This window comes from Rhizophagus irregularis, chromosome 18 (assembly GCF_026210795.1).
Source record: "Rhizophagus irregularis chromosome 18, complete sequence".
In the NCBI taxonomy this organism is placed as follows: Eukaryota; Fungi; Glomeromycota; class Glomeromycetes; order Glomerales; family Glomeraceae; genus Rhizophagus; species Rhizophagus irregularis.
In genome coordinates, this window is record NC_089446.1 from 1,143,147 (window position 1) to 1,170,598 (window position 27,452).

The 27,452-nt window shown below is 29.1% G+C and overlaps 9 protein-coding genes across 9 annotated transcripts; 7 read left to right on the forward strand and 2 right to left on the reverse strand.

The window, feature by feature from the left end:
* Nucleotides 1–245: 245 nt before the first annotated feature.
* Nucleotides 246–885, forward strand: OCT59_009881 (uncharacterized protein; the record flags this gene model as incomplete). Its single annotated transcript, XM_025311928.2, has 2 exons — nt 246–501; nt 575–885. 2 exons carry the CDS (start codon nt 246–248, stop codon nt 883–885), a joined length of 567 nt encoding a protein of 188 aa, XP_025166991.2.
* Nucleotides 886–927: 42 nt separating this feature from the next.
* Nucleotides 928–1,812, forward strand: OCT59_009882 (uncharacterized protein; the record flags this gene model as incomplete). The annotated part of the gene is made up of 1 exon (XM_066132657.1): nt 928–1,812. One exon carries the CDS (start codon nt 928–930, stop codon nt 1,717–1,719), a length of 792 nt encoding a protein of 263 aa, XP_066000279.1. The 3' UTR covers nt 1,720–1,812.
* Nucleotides 1,813–3,277: 1,465 nt separating this feature from the next.
* On the forward strand, nt 3,278–5,210 carry OCT59_009883 (uncharacterized protein; the record flags this gene model as incomplete). The annotated part of the gene is made up of 4 exons (XM_025328357.1): nt 3,278–3,317; nt 3,386–3,405; nt 3,500–3,983; nt 4,051–5,210. 4 exons carry the CDS (start codon nt 3,278–3,280, stop codon nt 5,208–5,210), a joined length of 1,704 nt encoding a protein of 567 aa, XP_025166993.1.
* Nucleotides 5,211–7,469: 2,259 nt separating this feature from the next.
* Nucleotides 7,470–9,408, forward strand: OCT59_009884 (uncharacterized protein; the record flags this gene model as incomplete). Its single annotated transcript, XM_025328358.1, has 4 exons — nt 7,470–7,509; nt 7,576–7,595; nt 7,681–8,161; nt 8,246–9,408. The coding sequence occupies 4 exons, from the start codon at nt 7,470–7,472 to the stop codon at nt 9,406–9,408; spliced, it is 1,704 nt and encodes a 567-aa protein (XP_025166994.1).
* A 1,548-nt stretch (nt 9,409–10,956) lies between these two features.
* OCT59_009885 (uncharacterized protein) lies at nt 10,957–13,071 on the forward strand. The gene is made up of 4 exons (XM_025328359.2): nt 10,957–11,044; nt 11,139–11,158; nt 11,231–11,711; nt 11,847–13,071. The coding sequence occupies exons 1-4, from the start codon at nt 11,002–11,004 to the stop codon at nt 13,004–13,006; spliced, it is 1,704 nt and encodes a 567-aa protein (XP_025166995.1). The 5' UTR covers nt 10,957–11,001; the 3' UTR covers nt 13,007–13,071.
* A 1,056-nt stretch (nt 13,072–14,127) lies between these two features.
* Nucleotides 14,128–15,690, reverse strand: OCT59_009886 (uncharacterized protein; the record flags this gene model as incomplete). Its single annotated transcript, XM_025322156.2, has 1 exon — nt 14,128–15,690. The coding sequence occupies one exon, from the start codon at nt 15,688–15,690 to the stop codon at nt 14,128–14,130; it is 1,563 nt and encodes a 520-aa protein (XP_025166996.1).
* Nucleotides 15,691–16,267: 577 nt separating this feature from the next.
* Nucleotides 16,268–18,551, forward strand: OCT59_009887 (uncharacterized protein; the record flags this gene model as incomplete). Its single annotated transcript, XM_066132658.1, has 9 exons — nt 16,268–16,298; nt 16,392–16,411; nt 16,516–16,884; nt 16,964–17,069; nt 17,136–17,192; nt 17,262–17,561; nt 17,644–17,955; nt 18,032–18,091; nt 18,169–18,551. 9 exons carry the CDS (start codon nt 16,268–16,270, stop codon nt 18,549–18,551), a joined length of 1,638 nt encoding a protein of 545 aa, XP_066000280.1.
* A 679-nt stretch (nt 18,552–19,230) lies between these two features.
* On the forward strand, nt 19,231–20,874 carry OCT59_009888 (uncharacterized protein). Its single transcript, XM_066132659.1, has one exon. It carries the CDS (start codon nt 19,270–19,272, stop codon nt 20,743–20,745), a length of 1,476 nt encoding a protein of 491 aa, XP_066000281.1. The 5' UTR covers nt 19,231–19,269; the 3' UTR covers nt 20,746–20,874.
* OCT59_009889 (uncharacterized protein) lies at nt 20,826–23,137 on the reverse strand (the record flags this gene model as incomplete). Its single annotated transcript, XM_025322158.2, has 7 exons — nt 20,826–22,062; nt 22,135–22,200; nt 22,293–22,470; nt 22,554–22,787; nt 22,869–22,934; nt 23,002–23,021; nt 23,095–23,137. The coding sequence occupies 7 exons, from the start codon at nt 23,135–23,137 to the stop codon at nt 20,939–20,941; spliced, it is 1,731 nt and encodes a 576-aa protein (XP_025166999.2). The 3' UTR covers nt 20,826–20,938.
* Between the last annotated feature and the right edge of the window lie 4,315 nt (nt 23,138–27,452).

Genomic DNA, 27,452 nt, shown 5'->3' on the forward strand with positions numbered 1-27,452 from the left:
AATTAAACAAAGAAACACACTCTTTTTTTATATAAAAATCTTTAGGGGTTTACTTATTGTCACATATCAGATGGTGATAATCTTGTTTCTAATGATCAATGGCCAGGAGAGATGGGTCATTTAAAAACAAATACGGTACTTCAATTTATATATGAATGTTGAATTATGGGGATATCCAGCTTTATCGAAACGCCCAAATAAAAAAAAGAAAACTAAATATGGCTAAGGCCTGTTGAATTGTTTAAATGAAATTTGTCAGAAAATTTCAAGCGGAACTCCCAGTATATTATGAGAAAGCTATTACTGATTATCTTCGGAAAATCGGAGAGTTGATTAAGGAGATGGTCGCGTCCGGAATTAATTTCTTAGAGAATGTACTCATTGTTATAACCGTTCCTGCGGAATATTTAGAAAAGGATAAAGCAATTATGAGAAAATGCGCATATAACGCCGAACTTATTAAAGAAAGATATTCGAAAAATTTACAATTTACTACGGAACGTAAGTAAAAAAAAAAGGACTTGAATAATTTTTTAAAATAATTTTTATATTTATTCATTATTTTTTTTTGTAGCTGAAGCTGCTGCGGTTTATTGTATGGAAAATAATTTAAAAGTAACCGATCTTAATACTCCAGAAACTACTTTCATGATAGTCGATTGCGGCGGTGGTACAGTAGATTTAACTACGCGTAAATTATTGAAAGATAAACAATTGGGTGAAGTTACTGAGCGAGCTGGAGACTTTTGTGGAAGTACATTTATTGATAGGGAATTTCTCAATGCTTTACGTAAAATTCTTGGGGACTGTGCAATTGATTTATTAGAAGATAATCATTATGGACAAATGCAATATATGATTCAGGAATTCTGTCTTAATATTTAAATACCATTCACTGGAGATAATTCCGATTTTACTAATTATGAAATGGATATTGAAGATGTAGTTCCCGTTGTAATGCAATACGTAACTGAAGAAGTACAAGAGAAGATGGAAGAAAATGATTGGGTAATAGAATTTGGATACGATGATATCAAATCAATGTTTGATTCCGTTGTTGGAAGAATTATCAAAATGATACACATGCAACTGGATAATAATCGAGAAACGTGTTCTGCAATGCTTTTGGTAGGAGGATTAAGCCAATCGAAATATTTGCAAGAAAGGATTAAACAAGAATTTCAACATCGAGTGAAAAATATCTCAGTTCCACTACAACCTATTGCAGCAATATCACGGGGTGCAGCTTTATATGGATTAAGTATGATAAATTCGGCGCCCAACTTCGAGAATTCTCATAAATTCGTAATAAATGAACGTGTCTTAAAATATACTTATGGAATTAGTCATGTATGGAAAAAAGGAGATCCAATCGAAAGAAGGCGCTCTAACGGACGTATTCATAAATTTCTTAGCTTAGCACAAAGAGGAACTGTAGTAGAAATTAATCAAGAATTTACTTCGATGATATTCCCAATATCTTCGACTCAAAGTGCTGTCGATTTTCTTATTTATTTTACGGCTAAATATAGTGCACAATATATTGATGAAGATGGGATGGAGAAACTTGAAAGTCTTTTAATATCTCTTCCTGATGTTCATTATGGAAGAAGGCCTATATTGTTTGGGCTGACATTTGGGCGAATGGAAATAACTGCTTCAGCTAAAAATCAACTTAATGGACAGAATTATCAAACTACATTAAAATTTGATATATAATTTTTTTTTTCAATTTGTATTTTGAAGCAAAAGTTATATGGTGCACATTTCTTGAGAATTTAAATCATCATGGTTGTATATTTCATTTTATTTAAAATAATTTATCTTACTTCCAGTTATAATTTCTATCCTCATGAGGAAATTTCATTCATCATAATCATGTTCTGTCTGCTGAATAGAAAATTCCTAGTTTCTTTTTCAAATGAACTGCTTGTATAACTTTGCTCTTGATATAACGGAGGAAATAACATACATATTTGGATTTATTATATCCAATATGTTGAAAAATTACCTCTAGATGAAACAAGGTCTGAATGCCGCTACTTTTGCAGTATCACTTTTTATCCTCTTTTTTTTGGATGAAGTTCCTTTTGAATGTTATAATCGTTGAATTTTGTGTCTCTTCCTTTAATAATCATTTTTTAATTGTTGTTTTTATGATTCTAACTTCATTCAGTTTCAGTTTGTTCGTAATACTTTCATTATAATCAATGTAATTTCCTTAACAGTTAATTGAACTGAATAAACCTTTTCGATGAAATTTCCTTTTAAGTTCTTCAATTTTTCCAACTAAATTTTGATAAAAGATTTATAATTCTTTAATTTTAAACATTCCAGATATTTGTCACGATCTTGCAAAGTTAAACGGTGTATAATCAGATATATAATCATCGCACATTAACTCATAGTAAATTATTGTTTTGAATCTTAATATAATATAAATACACTAAACAAGAAATCAATTGAATTGATCAAAGATACTGTGGAAAATCAAAGTCACAATCGTCCTTCGAAGTTCGAATCAAACTAACACTAAACATATGAAAATCTACAAATATTTTAGAAATGTTTTTTATCAGGGCAATAATATTCTTCTGTGATGTAGTCAGTTCACTTATTTTAGATACAGCCATACAGGTTTATATTTAAGTAAATTTAGCAGTTGATTTATTATGAGTCTGGCTTTTTTTACTCGGTTTATTCTCTAGTTAATTCGATTATGTGTTTAATGAGTTTAATCTTAATACTTTGGTAGGCCGATGTATAACTGTATAACCCAGTTGGTTTTCTAGATTTAGATTATTAGTATCAGGAGGTGGTAGTCTTATTTCATTTTTGAAAATTTAAAATAGATTATCTTTTTTATTGGCCTTTACACGTAATCTTATCGAATTTATACTGTAATACATACAAATGTCGCATAAATGTAAAACATTTAGGATTCTAACACTCGTTACTATTTAAAGTAATCATCTTTCTTGATAAAGCAATTTGGGTTTAGTCCGAGCGTTCACCTAACGTTGCCCGTTGCAAATATTACCTTCTTTGACCCTCCTCGTGTTACTGTTAAAACATTACACCTTTCCGAGGTGGTGTGGTAAGATCATTCCTGTTTTTACCACTTCATACGCATAATAGGTCAATTAAGGGATGTCGTACAAGATCAAATACGTGATAAAATCGAATATTTCTCATTTATTTTTCTATAAATAGCCTTAAATTAAATGTTTCCCTTTTTTTTTGTAAATTTTACTAGTATTTAACTAAACCAAAAAAAATGTCGGATTACTCAGATATCCGCGTAGTGGTCGGTTTAGGTAAAAAATTGATATTTTCTTTCAAGAGTAAATTATTATATTTAATATTAAATAATTGACTTTCTCAGATTTCGGAACAACTTACTCGGTAATCTGAAATTTATTATACTCGGAGTTTACTAAACATGTTTATTAAATTAAATAAAAAAAAATCAATTCTCTTTTATATATAAAAATTTTAGGGGTTTACATATTGTCACGTATCTGATGATGGTAATTTTGTAACTAATGATCAATGGCCAGGAGAAATGGGTCAATTAAAAACAAATACGGTACTTCAATATAACGAACATTATATGAATGTTGAATCATGGGGATATCCAGCTTTATCGAAACGTCCAAATAAAAAAAAGAAAACTAAAAATAGATCAAGGCCTGTTGAATTGTTTAAATTACATCTAGGAAATCTGTCTGACAATCTCAAGCCGGAACTGCCAGTAGATTATAAGAAAGCTATTACTGATTATCTTCGAGAAATCGGAAAGTTAATTAAAGAAATGGTTACAACTCATTGGGACGGAATTGATTTCTTAGAGAGGGTACTTATTGTTATAACCGTACCTGCAGAATATTCAGAGAAGGATAAAGGAATCATGAGAGAGTGCGTACATAAAGCTGGACTTATTAAAGAAAGAGAGTCGAAAAATTTACAATTTACTACAGAACGTAAGTAAAGAGTTTTGAATGAGTCATCACGAAATATTTCATTCAATTATTTATATTTTCTTTACAGCCGAAGCTGCCGCAATTTATTGTATGGGAAATAATTTAAAAGTAAATAATCTTGATACTCCTGGAACCACTTTTATGATAGTCGATTGCGGCGGTGGTACAGTAGATTTAACTACGCGTAAATTATTGGAGAACAAACAACTGAGTGAAGTTACTGAACGAGCTGGAGACTTTTGTGGAAGTACATTTATTGATAGGGAATTTCTCAATGCCTTACGTAAAATTCTTGGAGATCGTGCAATTAATTCATTAAGAGATAATCATTATGGACAAATGCAATATATGATTCAGGAATTCTGTCTTAATGCTAAATTACTATTCACTGGAGATAGGTCCGAATTTAGTAGTTATGAAATAGATATTGAAGATGTAGTTCCCGTTGTAATGCAATACGTAACCGAGGAAGTAGAAGAAAAGTTGGAAGAAGCCGATTGGTTAATAGAATTTGGATACGATTATATTAAATCAATGTTTGATCCTATTGTTGAAAGAATTATCACTATGATACAAACGCAACTCGGTAATAGTCGAGAAACATGTTCTGCAATGTTTTTGGTAGGAGGATTTAGTCAATCGAAATATTTACAAAAAATAATTAAACAAAAATTTCAGCGTCAAGTGAAAAATATTTTAGTCCCCCTACATCCCATTGCAGCAATATCTCGCGGTGCAGCTTTATATGGATTGAGTATGGTAAATTCAGCACCAAATTTAGATAGAATGAATTCTCTTAAATTCGTAATAAATGAACGTAAATTAAAATATACTTATGGAATTAGAGTATGTTGTGAATGGAAAAAAGAAGATTTAATAAAAAGAAAACGTCCTAATGGACGTACTTATAAATTTCGTGGTATGGCTCAAAGAGGAACTTCAGTAAAAGTTAATCAAGAATTTACTTTAAATATAACGCCAGAACATGCGGCTCAAGATACCATCACTTTTCACATATATTATACGACCAAATATAGTGCACAATATTGTGATGAAGATGAGATGGAGGAACTTGGAAGTCTTATTATCTCTCTTCCCGATATTCATCTTGGAAAAAATAGGCTTGTATTGTTTGGATTGACATTTGGACGAATGGAAATAACTGCCACAGCTAAAAATAAACTTAACGGACAGAATTATCAAACTTCTTTAAAATTAGACATATAATTTTTCGTATACTTTTGTATTTTAAACAAACGAGTATTGTATGGAACACACTTTTTTGAGAATTTAAAATCATCAATGTATATTAGCATTTTATTTATCTATCCTCATGAGAAAGTCGGTTTCATTCATTATAATCATGTTCTGTCTGTTGAATAGTAGAAGATTCCTAGTCTCTTGACATTACATACTTAACATACCCTTTTTCAAATGAACTGCTTGTATAATATACCTTAACATACATAAATCCACATTAAGTTACCTGCCTTCTATCATTATATTTGGATTATTGAACCTAGGATGTTGAAAGAATTAAAATCAAATCATTTCTTGAATACGTAGATGAAAACAGATAATTTTATAATTCTTCATTGAATTTTATGTCTCTTCCTTTAATAGTCATTTTATAATTGTTATAATTTAATTCTTCAATATTCTTTTGTGTTCATTAAAATCAATATAACAAATTTTTTTTTAATTGCTTCATTTTCTCCAACTTGAATTTTTATGAAGACTTGTAATTCCTTAATTTTAACAAACTCATCTTACTCATTGTTGTCTTATATCTAATTTCCCGTTCATTTGTTTTAGACTCCTAGTATCGGATCTTTTTTTGAATTAAATCAATACTATTTAAAGAAAAAAACATGAATTAGTAGTCAATAAAACAAACAATGAACAGTAATAAATTAGTTACCCAAAATATCTTGAAACTATAATTAAGAAATTTTACATCATATTTGATCTTAAAAAATTTAGCAGTTGATTGGGGGCCAATTTTTTCTTTATTCAGTTTATATACAGTGCCCAGAAAAAAGTCAGTAACCAATTAAAAAATTAGCAATAAATTAACAAAGTTTACTATTAAGTAAACTTTTTTTTATACTAATAAAATTACTCTTTATGAAATAAGTAAAGCTGTGTATTATAATGAATTATATATATCCTGAAAATTTCGTATTAATTTGATCTATATTGAGTTATTTATTACAATTTTTGTCCATATATTTCAGTGTTTTTAACAAAATTTTTGGGTATAATTAATCATTAAATTTTTTGGTCTTGAAGTATTCTAATCGAATAACCAAACTTGTTGGTTATGTTAAAAAACATGGTGCTTTAAAATTTAAGATTAATCGGATTCATACTTACTAAGGTTTGCTTGATTTAATTACAAATTTTACAATCGATAATGTAATTAGGTACTGATTATCTTTGTTATTTTATAAAACTTGCACTTAAAATCTATAAATTTTTTTTAAATTTTGCTGACATTCTTTAATAAGAAGTTTGAAATGTACGGGGAAAATTGAGACATAAATTTACTTAATAAATGATCGACAAACAAGCTATAAATAAATAGAAATGATCTTCAATCACATGATTCATCACGAAATTTTGCATTTAAACAAAGCGAACTTAACGAATACAAATCCAGTCAACCTGAAATTTTAAGGACCCATGTTTTTTAACATGGGCAACAAATTTTCTTAATTAATCACAACCTATTAAGACTAAAAAATTTAACAGTTATTTATAGTTAAAAATTTATTATAAAAATACAAAATTTTCAAATAAAAATTGCACTATATAATTCATTTTGAATTTAATTAGCTTAAAAATTTTAGGATAAATATATTTCATTATGACGCACAATATTACTTAATCTATGAAAGGTGATTTATTTATTATGAAAAAAAGTTCACTTAGTGGCAAACTTCACTAACTAATTGCTAATTTTTTACGTGGTTACTGACTTTTTTCCGGGCACTGTACTAGTTAACTCGATTATATTGCAGTGTTCAATCTTAATACTTTTGGTAGGCTGATGTATAACCCGGTGGTTCTTCTAGGTAGATTGTTTGTATAGATCTCTATTTTTAGCATCAATTAGTAGATAATTTATGGCTTTGTTACATTTGATTATTTGAAGACAAAGGTTAAACAAGAATTTTATTGTCAATGTCATTTCCTTTCAAATTACCCGACCACAAAAAAAGAAAGAATCAAATAATTCACGCAATTCATGTGAAAATAATCTATCGGTAAAATAAGGAGATTATTTTATCTAAGATCGTAAACTCTCATTGCTATTTAAAGTAATTATACGTGTATTTTCGTTTCTTGATAAAGCAATTTAGGTTAGTTCGAATATTATTCAATATATAAAGACGATAAATCAATTATTTCTCCATTATTTTCATATTCTTTTTTTTTGTAAATTTTACTATTAACTAGACTAACCAAAAAAAAAAGAAAAAAATGTCGGATTATTCGGATATCCGCGTAGTGGTCGGTTTAGGTAAAATTGATATTTCTTTCAAGAGTAAATTGTTATATTTAACATTAAATAATTAACTTTTTACAGATTTCGGAACAACTTACTCGGTAATCTGAAATTTATTCGAGTTTACCAAACATATTTGTCAAAATTAAACAAAAAAAATCCTCCTTTTTATTATAAAAATTTTAGGGGTTTACATATTGTCACGTATCTGATGGTAATTTAGTTACTAATGATCAATGGCCAGGAGAGATTGGTCAATTAAAAACTAATACAGTACTTCAATATGACAAAAATTATATGAATGTTGAATCATGGGGATATTCAGCTTTATCGAAACGCCCAAATAAAAAAAAGAAAATTAAAAATGAATCAAAACCTGTTGAACTGTTTAAATTACATCTGGGAAATTTGTCAGAAAATCTCAAGCCGGGACTGCCAGTATATTATGAGAATGCTATTACCGATTATCTTCAAAAAATTGGAGAATTAATTGAGGAGATGGTTGCAATGCATTGGTCCGGAATTGATTTCTTAAAGAATGTACTCATTGTTATAACCGTTCCTGCAGAATATTCAGAAAAAGATAAAGCAATTATGAGAGAATGCGTATATAATGCTGGACTTATTAAAGAAAGGTATTCGAAAAATTTACAATTTACTACGGAACGTAAGTGAAAAAAATTTAAAGGAATATATTTATTTATATTTTAATTTATTTATTTATTTTTTATTTATTTATTTATTTTTATAGCTGAAGCTGCCGCGATTTATTGTATGGAAAATAATTTAAAAGTAAATGATCTCGATACTCCCGGAACTACTTTCATGATAGTCGATTGTGGTGGTGGTACAGTAGATTTAACTACGCGTAGATTATTGGAGGACAAACAACTGAGTGAAGTTACTGAACGAGCTGGAGACTTTTGTGGAAGTACATTTATTGATGAGGAATTCCTCAAAGCGTTACGCAAAATTCTTGGAGATCGTGCAATTAATTCATTAAGAGATAATCATTATGGACAAATGCAATATATGATTCAAGAATTCTGTCTTAATGTTAAATTACCATTCACCGGAGTTAAGTCCGAATTTAGTAATTATGAAATGGATATCGAAGATGTAGTTCCCGTTGTAATGCAATACGTAACTGAGGAAGTAGAAGAAAAGATGGAAGAAGCCGATTGGGTAATAGAATTTAGATACAAAGATATCAAATCAATGTTTGATCCTATTGTTGAAAGAATTATCACTATGATACAAACGCAGCTCGATAATAATCGGGAAACGTGTTCTGCAATGTTTCTGGTAGGAGGATTTAGTCAATCGAAATATTTGCAAAAAATAATTAAACAAAAATTTAAGCGTCAAGTAAAAAATATTTTAGTCCCTGTGCATCCCATTTCAGTAATATCACGTGGTGCAGCTTTATATGGATTGAGTATGATAAAGTCAGCACCCAATTTAGACAGAATGAATTCTCTTAAATTCGTAATAAATGAACGTAAATTAAAGTACACTTATGGAATTAGAGTCTGTCGTGAATGGAAAGAAGGAGATCCAATCAAAAGAAAACGTCCTAATGGACGTATTTATAAATTCCGTAGTTTGGCGCGAAGGGGAACCGTAGTAAAAGCCAATCAAGAATTTACTTTAAATATAACGCCAGAACATGCGGCTCAAGATACCATCACTTTTCACATATATTATACGACCAAATATAGTGCACAATATTGTGATGAAGATGATGAGATGAAGAAACTTGGAAATCTTATAATCTCTCTTCCTGATGTTCATCTTGGCAAAGATAGACATGTATTGTTTGGATTAATATTTGGGCGAATGGAAATGACTGCTACTGCTAAAAATAAACTTAATGGACAGAATTATCAAACTACTTTTGCATTAGATATATAAACTTTGCAGAATTTTTTATCTTATATTTTATAATCAATAAAGATAAAATTTTTCGGGACATGTCAAATAATATTTTTTTTTTATTTCTTATAATTATACTATTATTATAAAATGTTAAAATTAAATTTACAGTTAAACCTTTCAATTTATGTTTGATTCCGATTATGTGCTGCAGATTCGTATTTTTCATCATATTTATAAAACTATTTATTAGATACGCTGCTAGCATAACTTTGCTCTTGACATCATAAAATTTTAACACGAGTATATAATTTACTTTTGTAACGGGTCAATCATTTAGTAATAAATAAATCCGCGAATTATATTCGCGCTGGATTATTAATTATAGACAATTATTCATAGCATATTCAGTTATTTAAAAGCTTTACGAGTTTCAGAAAATTTATCTAATATTGAACATTAACCAATTGTTTTCATTACATTTCATTGATTGCGACGTTTGCGAATTTTACTTTGTAATATTAGTAAAACATGCATAAATTTGTATAGATCAATGTTGCAATTTTTTCCTTGTAATGATAAATCTCATTTTTTTTAATTAAACCAAATGTTTCTTGTCATAAAATTTCATACAACTTCCTTCAATGCGATATTTTGATATATATATATATATATATATATATATCAAGTTCTTTTTGAATTGTTCTAACATAATTTCGTGATCGTTGTAACTTTATAATTGCTGAATTTCCATTTATAATAATTCTTGACATAATGTTGTTCAGTATTTTTAAATTTTTATATTCGTTATAATCAATATAGTTTTTTGATAGATATCACAACGATATATCTTCTTTTCAATATCTTCAACTTAATTTCTATTAAAGGTTTATTTTTACATCCACTTTTGATTATACTAAATTTGTTACGATCATATAAAGTTGAATGTTATGACTTATGAGTGTATCATTGTCTAAGCAGCTCATAAGAGTTGATTCCAATTCAATATTCATCTATTTCATCATTGAACTCATCCTCATTGTTGTTTTTAATATGTAATATAAATACACTAAATAAGGCGCGATTCTTTCCAACTAAGGTGGAATACGAAATCATAATACTATTAAGATAAAAGTACATCCAATAAATCAGGCGAAGAATTAGAAATTATATACACAATTTAATAAAGTTCAGTGACACGATATAATAAATTGAGGATTTTTACTTGTTTAAGTTTATATGCTAGTTAATTCGGGTTATGTTACGTACTATTGAACGCTGGATACTTGATACTTAATATTTACGGTTGGAGGAATCGTTAACCCGAAAATAAGCACTGCGTAATGGCAGCCAAAATTGCTATAAATTCTGGTAAGAGATGCTTATTTCAGTGGTGCTTATATTCGGAACTTTACGGTATATCGAACATAACTATTTATAGGAATCATCTGTAGTATTTCATCATTTCTTTGTTTCTTAACATAGCTATTTAGGTTAGTTCGATGTTCATCGTTGTTCAAAAATATAAAACAATATTTCTTTATTCAGTTCCTATAAATAACCTAAAAATTCATATTGCAACAAAATAACTCTTTCTCTTTAGACAAACCAAAAAAAATAAAATAAAAAAAAATGTCGTCGGATTATTCTGATATCCGTGTTGTGGTCGGTTTAGGTAAAATATATATATATTTTTTTTCTTTTATGAGTATTTAATGAACTTATTATATTATACATTTAACATAATAATTGACTTTTTTCTCTCTCAGATTTTGGAACAACTTACTCGGTATGTTTTAAATTTTATTACATTCATGTTTAAATAGAAGATTTATCAGAATTAACTCCTAAATTTTTATAGGGGTTTACATATTGTCATATATCTGATGGAAAGAATAATCTTGTCACTAACGATCAATGGCCTGGCGATATTGGTCAATTAAAAACAAATACGGCACTTCAATATGACGAAAATTATGTTAAGATTGAATCATGGGGAATTTCAGCACTGTCGAAACGCCAAAAAAAAAAGAAAGAAAATAAAAATAGGCCTGCTGAATTATTTAAATTACATCTAGGGAAACTTGCAGAAAATCTCAGACCAGAACTACCAGTAGATTTTAAGAAGGCCATTACTGATTATCTTAAAGAAATTGGAAAGTCGATTAAGGTTGAAATTAAGTCTGCTTGGCATGGAATTGATTTCTTTGAGAATGTATTTGTTATTATAACCGTACCTGCGGAATATTTAGAGAAGGATAAAGAAATCATGAGAGAATGTGCATATAAAGCCGGACTTATTAAAGAAAAGGAATCGAAAAATTTACAATTTACCACAGAACGTAAGTAAAAAAAAGATGATCGTATTATAACAAAATTTTTATTTATTTTATTTATTTATTCTATCTATCGATCTATCTATCTATCTACCTATCTATCTATTTATTTATTTATCTATTTATTTATTTTATATATAGCCGAAGCTGCTGCAATTTATTGTATGGAAAATAATTTGAAAACATACGGTCTTAATATTCCTGGAACTACTTTCATGATAGTCGACTGTGGAGGCGGTACAGTAGATTTGACTACACGAAAAGTATTAAAGGACGGACAACTGGGTGAAGTTACTGAACGAGCTGGAGATTATTGTGGAAGTACATTTGTTGATAGGGAATTTATTAAAGTTCTACGTAAGATTCTCGGAGATGACGCAATTGATTTATTAAGAGACAAACACTACGGACAAATGCAATATATGGTTCAGGAATTCTGTCGTGATGCTAAAATGCCGTTCACCGGAGAAGAGTCCGAGTTTAAGAGTTATGAAATGGATATTGAAGAGGTAGTTCCTGTTATAATGAAATGCGTGACAGATGAAGTAAGAGAGAAGATGGAAGATAAAGATTGGGTAATAGAATTTAAATACAATGATATCAAATCATTGTTTGATCCTGTTGTTAACAGAATCATCAAGCTTATACAAATCCAGCTTGATAATACTAAAGATGAATGTTCTGCAATGTTTCTGGTGGGAGGATTTAGTCAATCAAAATATTTACAAAAAAGAATTAAAGAAAAATTTCAGCAACGAATTGAGAATATTTCAACTCCTACACTTCCTATTGCAGCAATATCACGCGGCGCAACTTTATATGGATTGAGTATGAAAAATTCAGAACCTAGTTCGGACAATAAAGATCCTCCTAAATTTGTAATAAATGAACGTGTATTGAAATATACTTATGGAATTAGAATAAGTCCTAAATGGAAAGAAGGAGATCCAATCGAAAGAAAACGTTCTAACGGACGAATTCGTAAATTTCGTTGTATGGCGCGAAGAGGAACTAAAGTAAAAGTTAATCAAGAATTTACTATATTGCAGTTGCCAGCATTCCCAGATCAAGATTCTATCAAGTTTGTTATATATTATACGACCGAATATGATGCAAAATACTGTGATGAAGATGGGATGGAAAAACTTGGAAGTCTCTCAATTTCTCTTCCTGATGTTCAGCTTGGAATTGATAGACCTATAGAGTTTGGATTAACATTTGGACGAATGGAAATAACTGCTACTGCTAAAAATAATCGTAATGGACAAAATTACCAAGCTACTTTAACGTTAGATATATAACTTTTTTTTTTATTTGATTTTAAATTAAAGTTATAATAAATGTATCATTATTTGTATTTTAATTATATATGTTTAAAATGTTACAATTTAATTATCATCGTCTTCGTGAGAAGATTATTTTATTTAAAGTTTGTTAGCATATAATCATGTGCTTCCTGCTGACACACAATTTTCACCATAATTACCATAATTGCTCCTTTTTTTAAACTAATTGCTAGCTTGCTTTTGATCTGAAAATCTTTATAGTATTTGGACGGATCGTGAAATTTAAAACAAATTTACAAATCAACAACTTTTTTAATTCAGGTGATAAAACATTTGTCTCTTGAACACATGATATTGATTTGAACATATTTAAAACCATGTTATATGGTTTGATTGTTTAAACAAAGGATCATGCATGGTTGTCGAATTTTTATTCAGTTCGAGGTTAGTATGCTATAATCTAGAAGTGTTTTTTGTATTTATAATTTATTATAATATATTAATTACTTTTGACAGATTAAATGTCATGTGATGGTGCATATGATCTTGTGATCGTTGACTGCTTTGCATCAAAGGCAATGTAACGTTCACTCTCTTGATTTATTTATACAGTCTATAGTAATTAATAATTTGTAATGTCAGATTAATTTATTTAAAGCTTCATGTGAGAATGAAAAAAGAATAAATAACTGAAACAGAATCAGGAATCATCATAAAACGAGAAATTAGCAATTAACTATCACAAGATACAAAATTAAATATACGACGTGAAAGTTTCTTTGCTCGTATTTTGATGGGAACCTTTGGGTTGGGTTAGAACATCAGTATAAATTGACTAAAAGTAGTATTTTTTAGACAAACAAACAAAAAAAAGTGAATAAGAATTTATTAATTTATTAAAAAGAGAAAAAGAGAATAGGATCTCATTTTTATTTCAAAAGTTAAAACTTATTTTATAATATCGTTCTCGTGAGAAAAAAAAATAAAGAAAGTGACACTGAAAATAATCTTAAAAAAAATTTGGGTTTATATATAACAATGGAAATACTCGCTAGAATAATTTCAATTTTAAAAAGTAACAAATAAGATAGAATAAAGAATAAGTACGTCTTTTAATTTATAAATCTAATCATTTTCTATTGGGGAGTTTCAACCGTATTTGTTGTATTTGTTCCTATATCTTCCTCGTCATTTTCTTGACCCGTCTCATATTCACCAGAATCGTCTGATGCGGTGGCATTGGCGGTATTTTGTACGGTAAAATCATTATTTGGTTGCTCGGCTTGATCTGAATTATCTGAATTATTGCTTAAAAGGCCTGTTATACCTTTGAACAAGGACCCAACATTTTGTATAAGACTCGGACTCGGTTGAGGAACACGACGAGTGAAAACTTTTGCAGATGTAAAAACTTCTTGATTTGAATTAATGACTTGATAAATAAGTGGAAAAGTACATAATTCAACGACTAACTCGTCAATCTCATCTTCATCCCAATTTGTATCCATGGAAGTTTTACTAACTTTATCGCCACAATTAAACCAATGATATTGAGCTATTGGTTCCTGTATTTTTAAACGAAAATAAAAAATTCTAAAAACTTCCTGAATAAGAATTTTTGACAACCTATCGGCACTCTCTTTCTTTTTGGGATTTGTTATAACGCGATATTGATCCATTGACTTGTTAAGATTTTCTGAGAATTTTTCAGTAATAAAGTTGTTTACACATATGTTATCTGATTTATCTGATTCTTTTATGTCCCCGAGACCTCTCATTCCAAGAGCGGTATATATTAGTTGACGTAACTTTATAGGTGTAACTTTTGTTATTTCATCAGTTCCACCACGAGTAGAGGAGAACTTTTCCATCAGTCCATATAATTCATCTGTTTTTTTTACGACAACTGATTCGAGATAATTATCCCCCTCATTATTAGAAAAAAAATCTCTTGCAAACTCAAAAATTGTTTCTAGCACGTGACGTCGCAATATAGCTTTAATAAATTGTTTATCCACGTTATACGGATCGATCTTGATTTGACATCCATAACGTGGTAAAAGTTTTTTAATTTCATCAATTTTAATATTCACATTTAATTTTCCTAAATTTGTTACATAGTCATCAATCTTGTCTTGTAATGACAAGACATCGTCGTGAAGTTGAACGTTATGATTTATATCATCGTCACTAATGTTGATATTTGTTGCAACTCCAAGTGCTGATTGATAATTTGAAGCTTCATTTTCTAGTTCGCTATTCCTTTGTATCAATGATTGAACTTCTGATGATTTTTCCCTCAATCGTTGTTTGAATTTCGTATAAACATCTTCGATCTTCTTTTTACTGTCTTGAAGTTCTATAATCATAGCTCCCTGTTTAATTATTGTTTGCTTTTGTTCAATTGTCTTTTGTTGAGAATTTTCTAATTCTGTTTTAAGTTTTAGGATTTCATCTTCAAGATGTTTATTCTTTTCAGTAGTTTCTTGTATATCACTTTTAATTTCAGTATCCACGTTATCAAATTCATTCGAAGTCAGAACATTATTTTGTTGATTTGTTGACGAGATAGAATTATTGGAATTATTGTCATTACTTTCCGATAATTGATGATCTGAATGCTGATTCGAAGAACCATCGACATCTATAGAAGTGAGAGAACTATTATTATTATTATTTGATGTTATATTTGTCGTCATTTTTTCTTCCTTTTTTTTTAAAAAAAAAAAATATAGGTTTATAAAAATACGATCTGATAAAATCAAAGGGGTATAACTATTTTAGGGTAAATAATTATAGGGATACTATCTCCGACATACCCTGAAAGGGTGTAAATAACAAAATATAAATAAACATAATGCACATCAAAATCAGATGGCAGCTGATTACAGTAATTAGAAATGGTGCATAAGATGCACGAGATTATTATTATTATATCAGATAAACCTTTAATATTCCCTTATTTTAATTAGTTTCTTGTTTTATCAACGTATTAAGTTTATATGTGATATGTGATATATCGGTTACGCGTAGTTTTGTTAACATAATCTTATGTAGGATTTCCCAGATTGGTTTTTCTAAAATTCAAAACCAAATAATCAATCAAATCAATCCTTTTTTTTTTTAAAAAAAAAAATTCTCCTTTAAATTTTTAAATTTCTGTTTTTCTCATTTATAACAAAATATTCTTTATAAATATTTGATATAAAATCCCTTTGCCCTTATTATTACAAATTTATTTAACGAAAATAAACATTGAATTTTTTTTTGTCCATAATGTCAGAAATTCGCGTAGTTGTTGCTATAGGTTCGTTTTTTTAAAAGAATTTTTGAAAAAATTTAAATAACGATAGTGAATAACGATAGTCTAATAACAATTTTTCCCTTCACTTTATACAAGACTTCGGAACAACGTATTCTGTAAGTTACTAATATCGTTCATATGAAATGTTGAAATGTTGAACAGGAAAACTATCATATATCTGACTTTTTTATATTAATTACATACTTTTTAATCGATATAGGGATTTGCTTACGCTCATAGATCAAATCCGAATGAAATAACGGCATATTGTAATTGGCAAGACTACAATGCACGTTTTAAAACTTTTACTGTTTTAAAATATGATGAATCACTCAAATTAATATCATGGGGATACCCTGCATTAGCAGAAAAACCAAACAGAAGGAAAAAACCTTCCAATATAAAACCCGTAGAAAGATTCAAGTTACATTTAGGTGACATGGAAAACAAACCATATTTACCGGAAGGATTCGATTTTAAGACTGCCATAACAGATTATCTTCGAGAAATGGGTATTGTCATAAAAGAAACCATAAAAACTAAATGGCAAAAAATTGACTTTTTTAGACAAGTATTAATTGTTATGACGGTATATATATGTTCATATTTGTTATTGTGATTTTTTTTAAATAGAACTTTTTTATTAAAACTTACTATAATTTATAAAGATTCCAGCCGAATTCGATAGTCAAGCCATGAAGATTATGCGCAAATGCGCTTACGATGCTGGAATTATAAATGAGGGCAGTGAAAATCTAGAATTTACGACGGAACGTAAGTTTAATCTCAAAGAAAATGATAATCACGTGACTAAATTTAATCATCTTTGAACATTATCAGCTGAAGCAGCAGCGGTTTACTGTATGAAGAAAAAGGAATATCATATTGGCGTTGGATGTAAGAAAAAGTATATTTATATGTTTTAATTTAAATTTACACATTAAATAAATAGTTTGTTATTCATAGCATCGTTTATGATCGTCGACTGCGGTGGCGGCACGGTAGATTTAACGACACGTAAGCTTTTGGAAGGTGATAAACTGGAAGAAGTTACTGAACGTGAAGGGGATTTCTGTGGTGGAAGCTTTGTAGACGACGAATTTCTTAAATTTATTGGTGAAAAAGTTGGAGAATCAGCTCTTAAATTAGTCAGGAAAAACCATTATAGCCAATTACAATATATGGTACAGGATTTTTGTAGACGCGTCAAAATTCAATTTACCGGACAAGAATCACATGCCCAAACTCACGAATTCGATTTAAGTAGTAACGTATCTTTTTTTATTTGTATAAAGATTTTTATCGAAAAATTGGTATAATAGTGTTAAATTTATTTTGTTAAAAATAGAATTGTGTCCTGTTTTAAAACAATGCGTTAAAGGAGAAAAATATGACGAAATGGAAGAAATGGAATGGATAGTTGAATTAACGTTTGATGACGTTAAATTAATGTTTAATCCTGTCATAGAAAGGATTATATCTTTAATTCATAAACAACTTGATAAATCTCATGAAAATGGTTACGATATTTGTGCTATGTTCTTAGTTGGTGGTTTCAGCGAATCAAAATATTTGCAGGCAAGAATTAAAAAAGAATTTGGGGATAAAGTACCAAATATATCCGTTCCTATACAACCTGTCACCGCAGTTGTAAGAGGAGGTAAAGTATAAAAGTTTCGAACAAAAGTTGATGGTGTTTACACTGCTTATACTAAAGATTCTTTTCACAAATTTAGCCGTTCAATTTGGATTGGAAAAGGAAATTATAAAAACTCGTGTATTAAAGTGGACATATGGTAAATTTTATTCTTTACAACTAAATTGATGAGTATATACTCTTTTAATATTAACAATAATTTTAAATATTTATAAGGAACCGACGTTGCAAAAAAATGGGGACAAGGAGATCCGATTAAACGAAAACGTTCAGATGGAAGGGTTCTTAAATTTAGTAGATTAGCAAAACGTGGTGACCAAGTGGCTGTTAATGAGAAAATTGTAAAAACTTATTACCCACCTAATACAGTACAAAAGAAACTGGGATTAGACATATATGTTACAAGAAAAGATAATGCAACATATTGTGATGAACCAGGTGTTGAATTACTTGATAGTTGGTGCGTTGATATACCCAATGCATCAAAGGAAAATAGGGCCTTCGAATTCACTTTGACTTTTGGAAAGGTTGAAATTGAAGCTATTGCTCAGGCCAAAACTGGTGAAAAGTATGAAAATACTTTTGATTTAGATATGTAGAGAATTTCATCATCGTAATGTATTAAATTTTATTTTGTATTACGTATATTTAATTAACATGTAAATCATATGTTACACGAAAATTAAAAAAGCGCTGCAAAATGGTACCATTAACTAACAAAAAGAAATTCTGTGTAATTGATTGATTGACAAATGTTAAATTATAATAACCGAAATATAAAAATTTCTGTGTAATGAACACTGTGTTGTTTTAAGAAAGAGATTTGGGGATTTGCCGGTGTCAGGGATAAATTTAAGAAAGAAGCAATGCAATCCGTCTAATTCTCAAAATTGATAATAAACAGATTAAAGAAAGTGGTTATGATAATCAATAAGTTTTAAGAACAAAAACGCAATAAAAAACTAATAATGAGTTAGATTAATTACGCAAAGAAAACTTGAAGATATAGTAAATGAATCAACTTCATTTTAATTTTTTTTGGAAGTGTTTTCAAGGCTAAAAATATGAAAAAATGGATTTTTTTCATATTTATTATGCATGTATTATTTGTATCACGTATCATAGTATAAATAATTATTTTAAAATTAATATTTGGTGTCCATTAATTGACAAAAAAAGAAAATTTGTGTAATTGTTGTAAACCTATTGAGTGAAAAAGTCACGTTATTAATGGTAAAATATGTATAAATAAACTCCGAAAATATAGTTTTTTGTGAAAAAAATTAAAAAATTTTCCTTTACTTTTTTCTCTCTACCATGAGTGAAAATCAAGGGGAAAAAAAACAAAAGTTTACGAAAAAGTTTACGAAAAAGTTTAAAAATAGTTATATAAAAGTTAAAGAAATGATTAAAAGGAAACGTAATATACCAAATGAAAATATTCAACAACATGGCAACAATGAAATTAAGGAAGAGGAAACAGATACGAGTTCAAACTTACAACAAAATCAACCTGTAGAAGGAAATAGAGAAATAAAACATAAAAATGAGAGCATTGATGAAGAACCTGAAAAAAAGAGACCCAGGAAAGAGAAAGAGATTGAACATGATGATGATTCTAGTTCACCCATAGAACCCATAAACAACGACGAGAGCATAGAAATGAAACAGCGTATAAAACAACTCGAGGAAGAATTAAGCGAACAACAAAAACATAAAATTGAACTAGAAAAATTAAAGCAATCTCACAAAAAACTTGAAGAAGAAAAAGTAATTCTTGTGAGTTCAATTGAAAGTTATAAGGCAAATTATGAGACAACTGCTAATAATATTGATTCTTTACAAAAACAATTGGAAGAGAAGGATACTGAATTGAAAGGAAAGGAAGATGAGTTTATTAAGTTAGAAGAAAAAAATGCCGAACTTAGAAAAGAAGCATCCAAATATCAGTCAGCACTTGGTAACGCAACAAATACTCGTCTTGGTGATGAAGATTCCGTTAAATTTCGAGACGATATCTTAAGTATACAGAAGACATTGGAAAATTATGTAACTAATTTGAAACCTAATATGGATATTGATTATGAAAAAGTACAAGTCCTTGCGCAAAAATATGGTTGTTCAACACCAGTAGATAAAGGTCATAAACCCTTTATCAAAGCACTTTTACAACGCAAAGCATTAGATGATATATTGGAACTTTCTAAGGATTCTAAGGATTCTGCTAATAAAGGTGAAGATGTTAAACTTGAATTGGATATTGAAAATAAGACACAAGAATTGTTAGAATTGATTGAAAATTTCTCAGCAAGTCGTTCTGGAACCGATGAAATCGCTAAAGTAGCATCGATAAAAGTACGTCAGCAGGTTTATGGAATTCTTGGTAACCGTGGGTTTGCTGATGTCACCGATTCCAAAGGAAGTCATATACATGACTTTATAATTTACGTCATTGATAATCTTAATAATACGATGAATCAGTATCGTAAAATTAATGATCCTGCTAAGAAAAATGACACAGAATCAATAGCACCGAAGCTTATCCAAGATATCTACAAATTATTTTTTTATCTTGTAAATGTCCAAGAACCTAGAGTTGAATATAAATTTTGTGAAATTGGTTCTAAAATTGATCCTAATGTTATGAAAGGAAATTGGGATGAGGATGATGTTCCTCAATTATGTGTAGATATTTGTAGTTTTCCAATGATTGGGCGTGATTTGGATTCCCCAAATTGGAAAATATACACACATGCAAAGGTATTTCCGCACGATCCTAGTAAAACAAGTTAAGAGATTTTCGTGATCCCATATACATATACACATATACATATAGTGTAGTGACAAATAGTGATACAGTAAATATAATATATTTTTGTATTTTTATAAAACAGAACTTTTATTTTAATATATAAATCTTGTCATAATAATAAAGAAATTAATGAACCAATTTATATAAACTAGGTAATTGTGTGTATAATAGTCATCAGTTTTCTGTATTTATCTCAAAGTACGTATGATAATTTTGACCGGTTAAATCATTTGTTGCGGTTGCGGTAATTTCCATTTCGCAAAATGATAACTTAAAGGTAACAGATCTATCAAACCCCAAGTGAGCGTCATCCCAATAAAACTTAAGTTTACCGAGTAATTTCATTCCAGATTCATTACTAAATTCTGCATCATATTCACGTGTGTAATAGATATCAAATTCTCCAACAGTTTGAAATGGATTACCGGGTCTTACAGTAAGCCCCTCAGTTGTAGGAAAAACATCATCAATTTTGGCTACGGTCCCTCTCTTTGCGATAATATTAAAATAAAGCGTTGAAGGTCCTAAAAAACTAAAACCTACTCTTTCTTTTGGATCTCCGGGACTATAAGGTCTTAGGACATCAACCCCATAAGTGTTTTTCAATACACGTGAACCTATAACACTTTTTGAGCCTTTTTTAATACTTGGATCCTCACCGCTGAAGAGACTTAGCCCATACATTGCTGCACCACGGGAAATAGTAGCGGTCGGACTTTGAGGAACAGAAATATTATCAACATGATCTTGAAATGCATCTTTAATTCTTTTTTGTAAATATTTTGATTCACTAAAACCACCAACCAAAAACATTATAGAGGGTTTTGAACCTTTTTCACGAGAATTATCAAGTTGTATACTTATCATCTTAATAATTTTTTCAACGATAGGATCAAACATTGATTTGATCGTTTCATAATCGAGTTTAATCACATTTTCATCTTTTTCCAATCTTTCTTTCACATCATCGTTCAAGTAGTTTTTTAATAAAACGGGAATTTCCTCAAGATCCATTTCATAATTAAAATTCGTTTCATCTCCTGTAAATGGCAATTTCGCGTTTTCACAAAATTCTTGAACCATAAACTGTAGTTGCCCATATTGTTCTTTTTCAAATAAATCCATGGTCTCTTTTCCAAGCTTATGTTGTAAGTAATTTTTAAACTCCTTATCAATAAAAGTACTTCCACAATAATCTCCTGTTCTTTCGGTAACTTCACCCAATTGTTTTCTATTCAATAATTTTCGCGTCGTCAAATCTACTGTGCCGCCACCACAGTCGACGATCATAAAAGTTGCTAAGAAGCGAGACTCAGTTAATTTACATAATACGGGTAAAAAAAAGGTGAAAATTATTTAAGAATACGTACTTCCACTATCAGTCAAATCATGTTCTTTGAGATTATTTTCCATACAATAAATTGCTGCAGCCTCAGCTATGAAATTAAAAGAAATTCAAATAAATCAATAAATCAAGGAATGTCATTTTTCATTATATATCAGATATCAAATTATAGATGATACTTACGTTCCGTAGTAAATTGTAACCTTTCAGAATACAAATCATCAATTAATTTAGCATCGTTCATACATTCCCTCATTATACGTATCGCCTTATCATCATATTCAGCAGGGACAGTAAGGATAAAAAGAACATTTTCTAGTTTCATTCCATCCCATCTAGAATCAATAGTTTCCCCGACACACTTTTTTTTTTTAAAAAAAAGAAAGAAAGAGAATATTAATCTGAGAGCCACCGAATGCAAATATATAAATCTTTTGCACTTACTTTCCCAATTTCGCGAAGATAATCAGTAATTGCTATTTTATAATCTACAGAAAGTTCAATTCTAAGTTTTGGTGATAAGTTACCTAAATGCAATTTAAATAATTCCACTACATTTTTTCGTTTATTTATTTCATTGTTTCGGCTCGGACGTTTAGTCAATGCAGGATAGCCCCATAATACGACTTTATCTAAATCATCATCATACTCTAATACAGTATTAGTTTTAAATTGACCCTTTAAAGTAAATGAAAAAAAAAAATTATTATTTTTTTGATACGTGGAAAGTAAAAAATAATGTAGTGAAAAAAAATAAACCAATTGTCCAGGCCAAGTTTCATTTGTACTCATTTGTTTGTCCTCGACATGACAATAAGTGAATCCCTAATAATTTTCAATTAAATATTATTAATAATTAGAAATTATAAAAAATGTTACAATATAAATTTACCGAAAAAGTGGTTCCAAAATCTTTGAAAAAAGTATATTAAAATTCAGTTAATTTAATTTTATTTATAACAATTATTTATCTCTTATATCATACCTAAACCAACCACTACGCGAACATTTTCAAATTTTTTCGACATTTTCGACATTTTCAAAGAGCTCGTTAATAATTAGTAATAACGTTGACGTGTACCAAATCTTAAACTTTACTTTCAAATAAAAATTGTCGGTCAAAACCAGAAGTTTTAGATAACAAAAATCACAAAAATTTTGTTTATTATTTATACGAAATCTAAATAATAACAAAATAGGATGCGTAAATCACATCAGTAAGCAGCAACAAGTTAACTATATAAAAATATATATATGGAATACAATACAACTTTTTGTTTTTGTCATATGCAAAGAAATTTATATCACACTTTGGAAAATAGGGATGTTCTAAGCGGGGTTTGGGACTTGGGCAGGAACTTTTTGCAAAATTTAGGGACACTATATTTTTTTACTTTACTTTTTATATGTGCAACGTTAATGTGTATCACTGATATCAAACCTTTGTTTTGTTACTTATCTTAAAAATGGGGGACAAAATCAGTTTAATATTACCATATTTGAAAACAATTAATTGACATATAACTAATCCTGATACATTAAATATGCACACAATATTTTTTTCTATACGCAAAATATGTCAAGAGACCTTTTTTAATACATTTCTCGCTTTTGTTACCAAATTTGGGTCTTTCAAATTTCCTTTTTTAAGTAAATGACTTGTTATCAATAAACATGTCATTTAACCAAATATTGTAAAGGATGTTCCTTTAGAAGTTTCTTATTACCTAATTCATTAATTCATTGATATTTTCTCATCTAAATTTTCACAAGATATTTGCGTTATCATTTTTATCTGTAATCAACTAATAAAAGATTTGATATTTTGGAAAATAATTGTGCCCAGTTCTGAAAAAAAAAGGGACGAAAAAAATTTTTTTTCTTTAATGAATTGATCCCCTTTCTCTCTAATTCACTTATCACCTTATACCATTTTGATGTAATATTTTTTTTTTTTTTGTACTCTTAAGGGGGAAATATGTTTATTCATGATTACTAATTATTATTCTTTTTTTTTTAAAAAAAAAATTTATTATTGTTTTGATTTATTTATATATCAATATGATAAATAATCTGATAATTAATTAATAAGTAAGAAATACGAATTGATTGATATATTTAATAAAAAAATTAATTTATAATATTCTCAAAATATAATTTTTTTTTTTTTGAGCAAGTACATTTTCTCACCAATCTGCAGCGACTCATTTCTATGAACTTATTTTTATCGAATTTTTTAAAAGATTATGCAAATAAAATAAACATACATGTATCTTTCTGATTAAGAAAAAGTCAAGAAAAAATTAAGACAATACATTCTCAGATTATTCGAGCGAGGCGCACTCCTGGAATTCAAGTACGCCGAATGTACAAATCAGGTTATCTATTGTTTCCGTGTTTGGAAATTTGTTACTGCGCAAAAGTTGGCACTTATCATGTGATAGAATTTTGTAAAGTCTTAACTTTGGGTAGATTAAAGGTTTTATCCATAAATCTGGCGAGAATTAAATAGACCATAGATACAGTCACGTGATATGCACATCACATGGACACTTCGATAACTTATTCGTCACATTATTTGTCAACCTGTCACTTTCACGCGTTAGTGCATGCGGCATACCGCAGTAATGCGGTAAAAATCACGTGACTGTAATTTTTTTTGTTCATGGCAAGAATTAAATTAGTGACGGAATAATAATAATGTCTTAATGTCTTAATCAAATGATTTGTATACGCGACAATTTATTAAATTGTTACGCGAATTAAATATGATATAAAATACTTAAATACTTAACGAGTATTACGAGTATTACACGTTAATTAACTAATTAACTAATAATAATCAACGTTAGTAAATAAAGCTACATGATCGCCAAATCTTACTATCATAATTTTCATGATAAATTCCGTGAATACGCTATATTTATAGAAAACAGAATACAAAAATACGAATAACCATATATATGTATCAACAGATTACGAATTATACGCAACTGAAACAACCAACTGAATATATTTTTTTAGAAAGATGACGACGATCCGTGATACCATCATAATTGTTTCCGTTTTGAGTGAATTCGGTAAAATTATTTCTCCGCGGTTCCAGGAGTAACCATAAAAAGTTTCCTGGTGCTCGGGTAAGAACAATAGAATAAAAACATTATATTATCCTATTTCAAATGAATAACTCCTTTTACGGATGTTCATTAAATATAATAATAATTATGTGATAAAATTGATGTATCATTAATCAGTGTAACGTATTATAATTTCCGATTATTAAGGGTAGAAATACAAAATACTGCGGAAGAGTATTTGTGGCCGAATTTTGGTTTAATTCTACCAGAATTAAAAATTTTAAGTTGTATACCACCTGGTGGGTACGCTTCTATGCAATGCTAGACGATACTTCCGTGATTTCGTCCAAATATATACTGTACTAGCTTTGGAAACAAATAAAAAATTTGATAAAATTAAAAGGTTTAAAATTAGATTTTATAAAAGTCCAGAGCCCCAACACCATCGCGTGAAAATTAAAAAAAAAATTGTTATATTTTTGACGAATTCATATTATAATAATTTTCAGAATATAAGATGGCAATAAATTACTTTCATGAATTGAAAAACATGGTTCAACCAATTTTAAAAGTGGATTTTCATGATGAGACGGACAATGTCCCAGAAAACTTCAGTTTTTAATGTCTTGTCCCAGATCACAATATTTGGGTTGATTATCTTAATCATTATTTGGGATGGTTATTACCATTTTCTAACGATGCTATACATATTATATCACCTAAGAAAATAGGAAATTTAAGACTAGTTATCGATTTAAAAAGTTAATCCGATACTGGCTCAAAGGAATTAGTGGAAATAGTATTCCACAGCGGGATACGTAATTATAATTTCTTACGTTTGTACTGTATGATTGAATGCCATAGTTTAAAAAAGCGTTTACGGACCGTTTCCCGACAACCATTTTCCCGACGTAACCTTTTCCCGATAACAAGACACATTCTCAAATAGACATTTTCCCGCAAAAATACACGTATTTGCTGCAATTAAAATAAAATTAATTTTATATTCATTGTTTAATTTATTTATTTAAAAAAAAAAATGATATTACATGATGAAAGCGATTAGAAAATTTAAGAGGTTATCCGTTATTGAACAGGAGAATCTAGGAATTTTTTGTGCATGGACACCCTGTTTAGCAAAGGAGGTCGGTAATGAAACCCGGATTTTAAGATAAAACCTGCATCGATAATTAAAGGATTTAGGCTTCGCCCAGTTTCACTAATTCTGTGAAAATTAATTATCTACGAAGGTTCTACACGATCTTGAAGTAGGCTAAGAAAAAATAACCCGTTCACGTAGGAATTTAACGCGATTTGATTTAGGAGCTAATAAACATATTGAGAAGATAACAAAGTTAGAAAGACATGGTCACGGACCAAGTTAAATTGTTGCATCCACTCGTAGATGGAAGAAAGCTTCATGCCAGTTAGGTTCTAAGCCGATGATAAGTAAGAGATCTGTTAGAGACTTCTGACATCGTTCCAATGGAAAGATATAAAGAGAAATAAAAAAAGGACGACGAAACCAATAGATACTCGAAATTATTTAACTGGAGATACTGTACCTTGTGGACTATCTTTCTGAGAGACTGCTTTAACGCGGAAAAAAAATGACATTAAGGCCAAATCGATATTTGGCGGATGGTATTATTATTTACTGTATCATTTTATAATTTACAAGATTTCTTTCGATTGTTACACTCTTGCAGACCACCTCAGTTAGCTAAACAATAATTTAACAGCGATTTATTTCAATAATTTTGTTTCGCGTTACAGAGTTTTTACTTTGTCACGCAAATCACGTAAAACCCATTTCACAAATACTGCGAGTTGTGAGGTTTTTTTTGTTGGATCTTATTTTAAAAAAATGTGTTTCAATAAAAAAATAGATGAAAATCTTTTTGTAACTTTTATTTATAATAGCTTAACAATTTTTGACGAATATACAATAGTTGCTCCTAAGCAAAGTTCTGCTTCTCAATGCTCTGTTTGCAAAATAATGTTCAAGTCTAAGTGAGGCTTAGCATATCATGAAGCTATTGTACGCAAATATAACATTCTTCATAATAATTTCTATAAGCTTCTTATTAATGAGTTTAAAAAAAAACTTTTTCTAATTCATTTCAATTACCTAATTATTTTAATAAAATGAGAATGAAAGCTGTTACTAAAGCTTGTACTGAAGGCCAATTTTTGACAACCTTTAATGGACATATTCACAATTATTCTAGTGAAACTCGAACTTAACAAGTGTACAGTATATTTT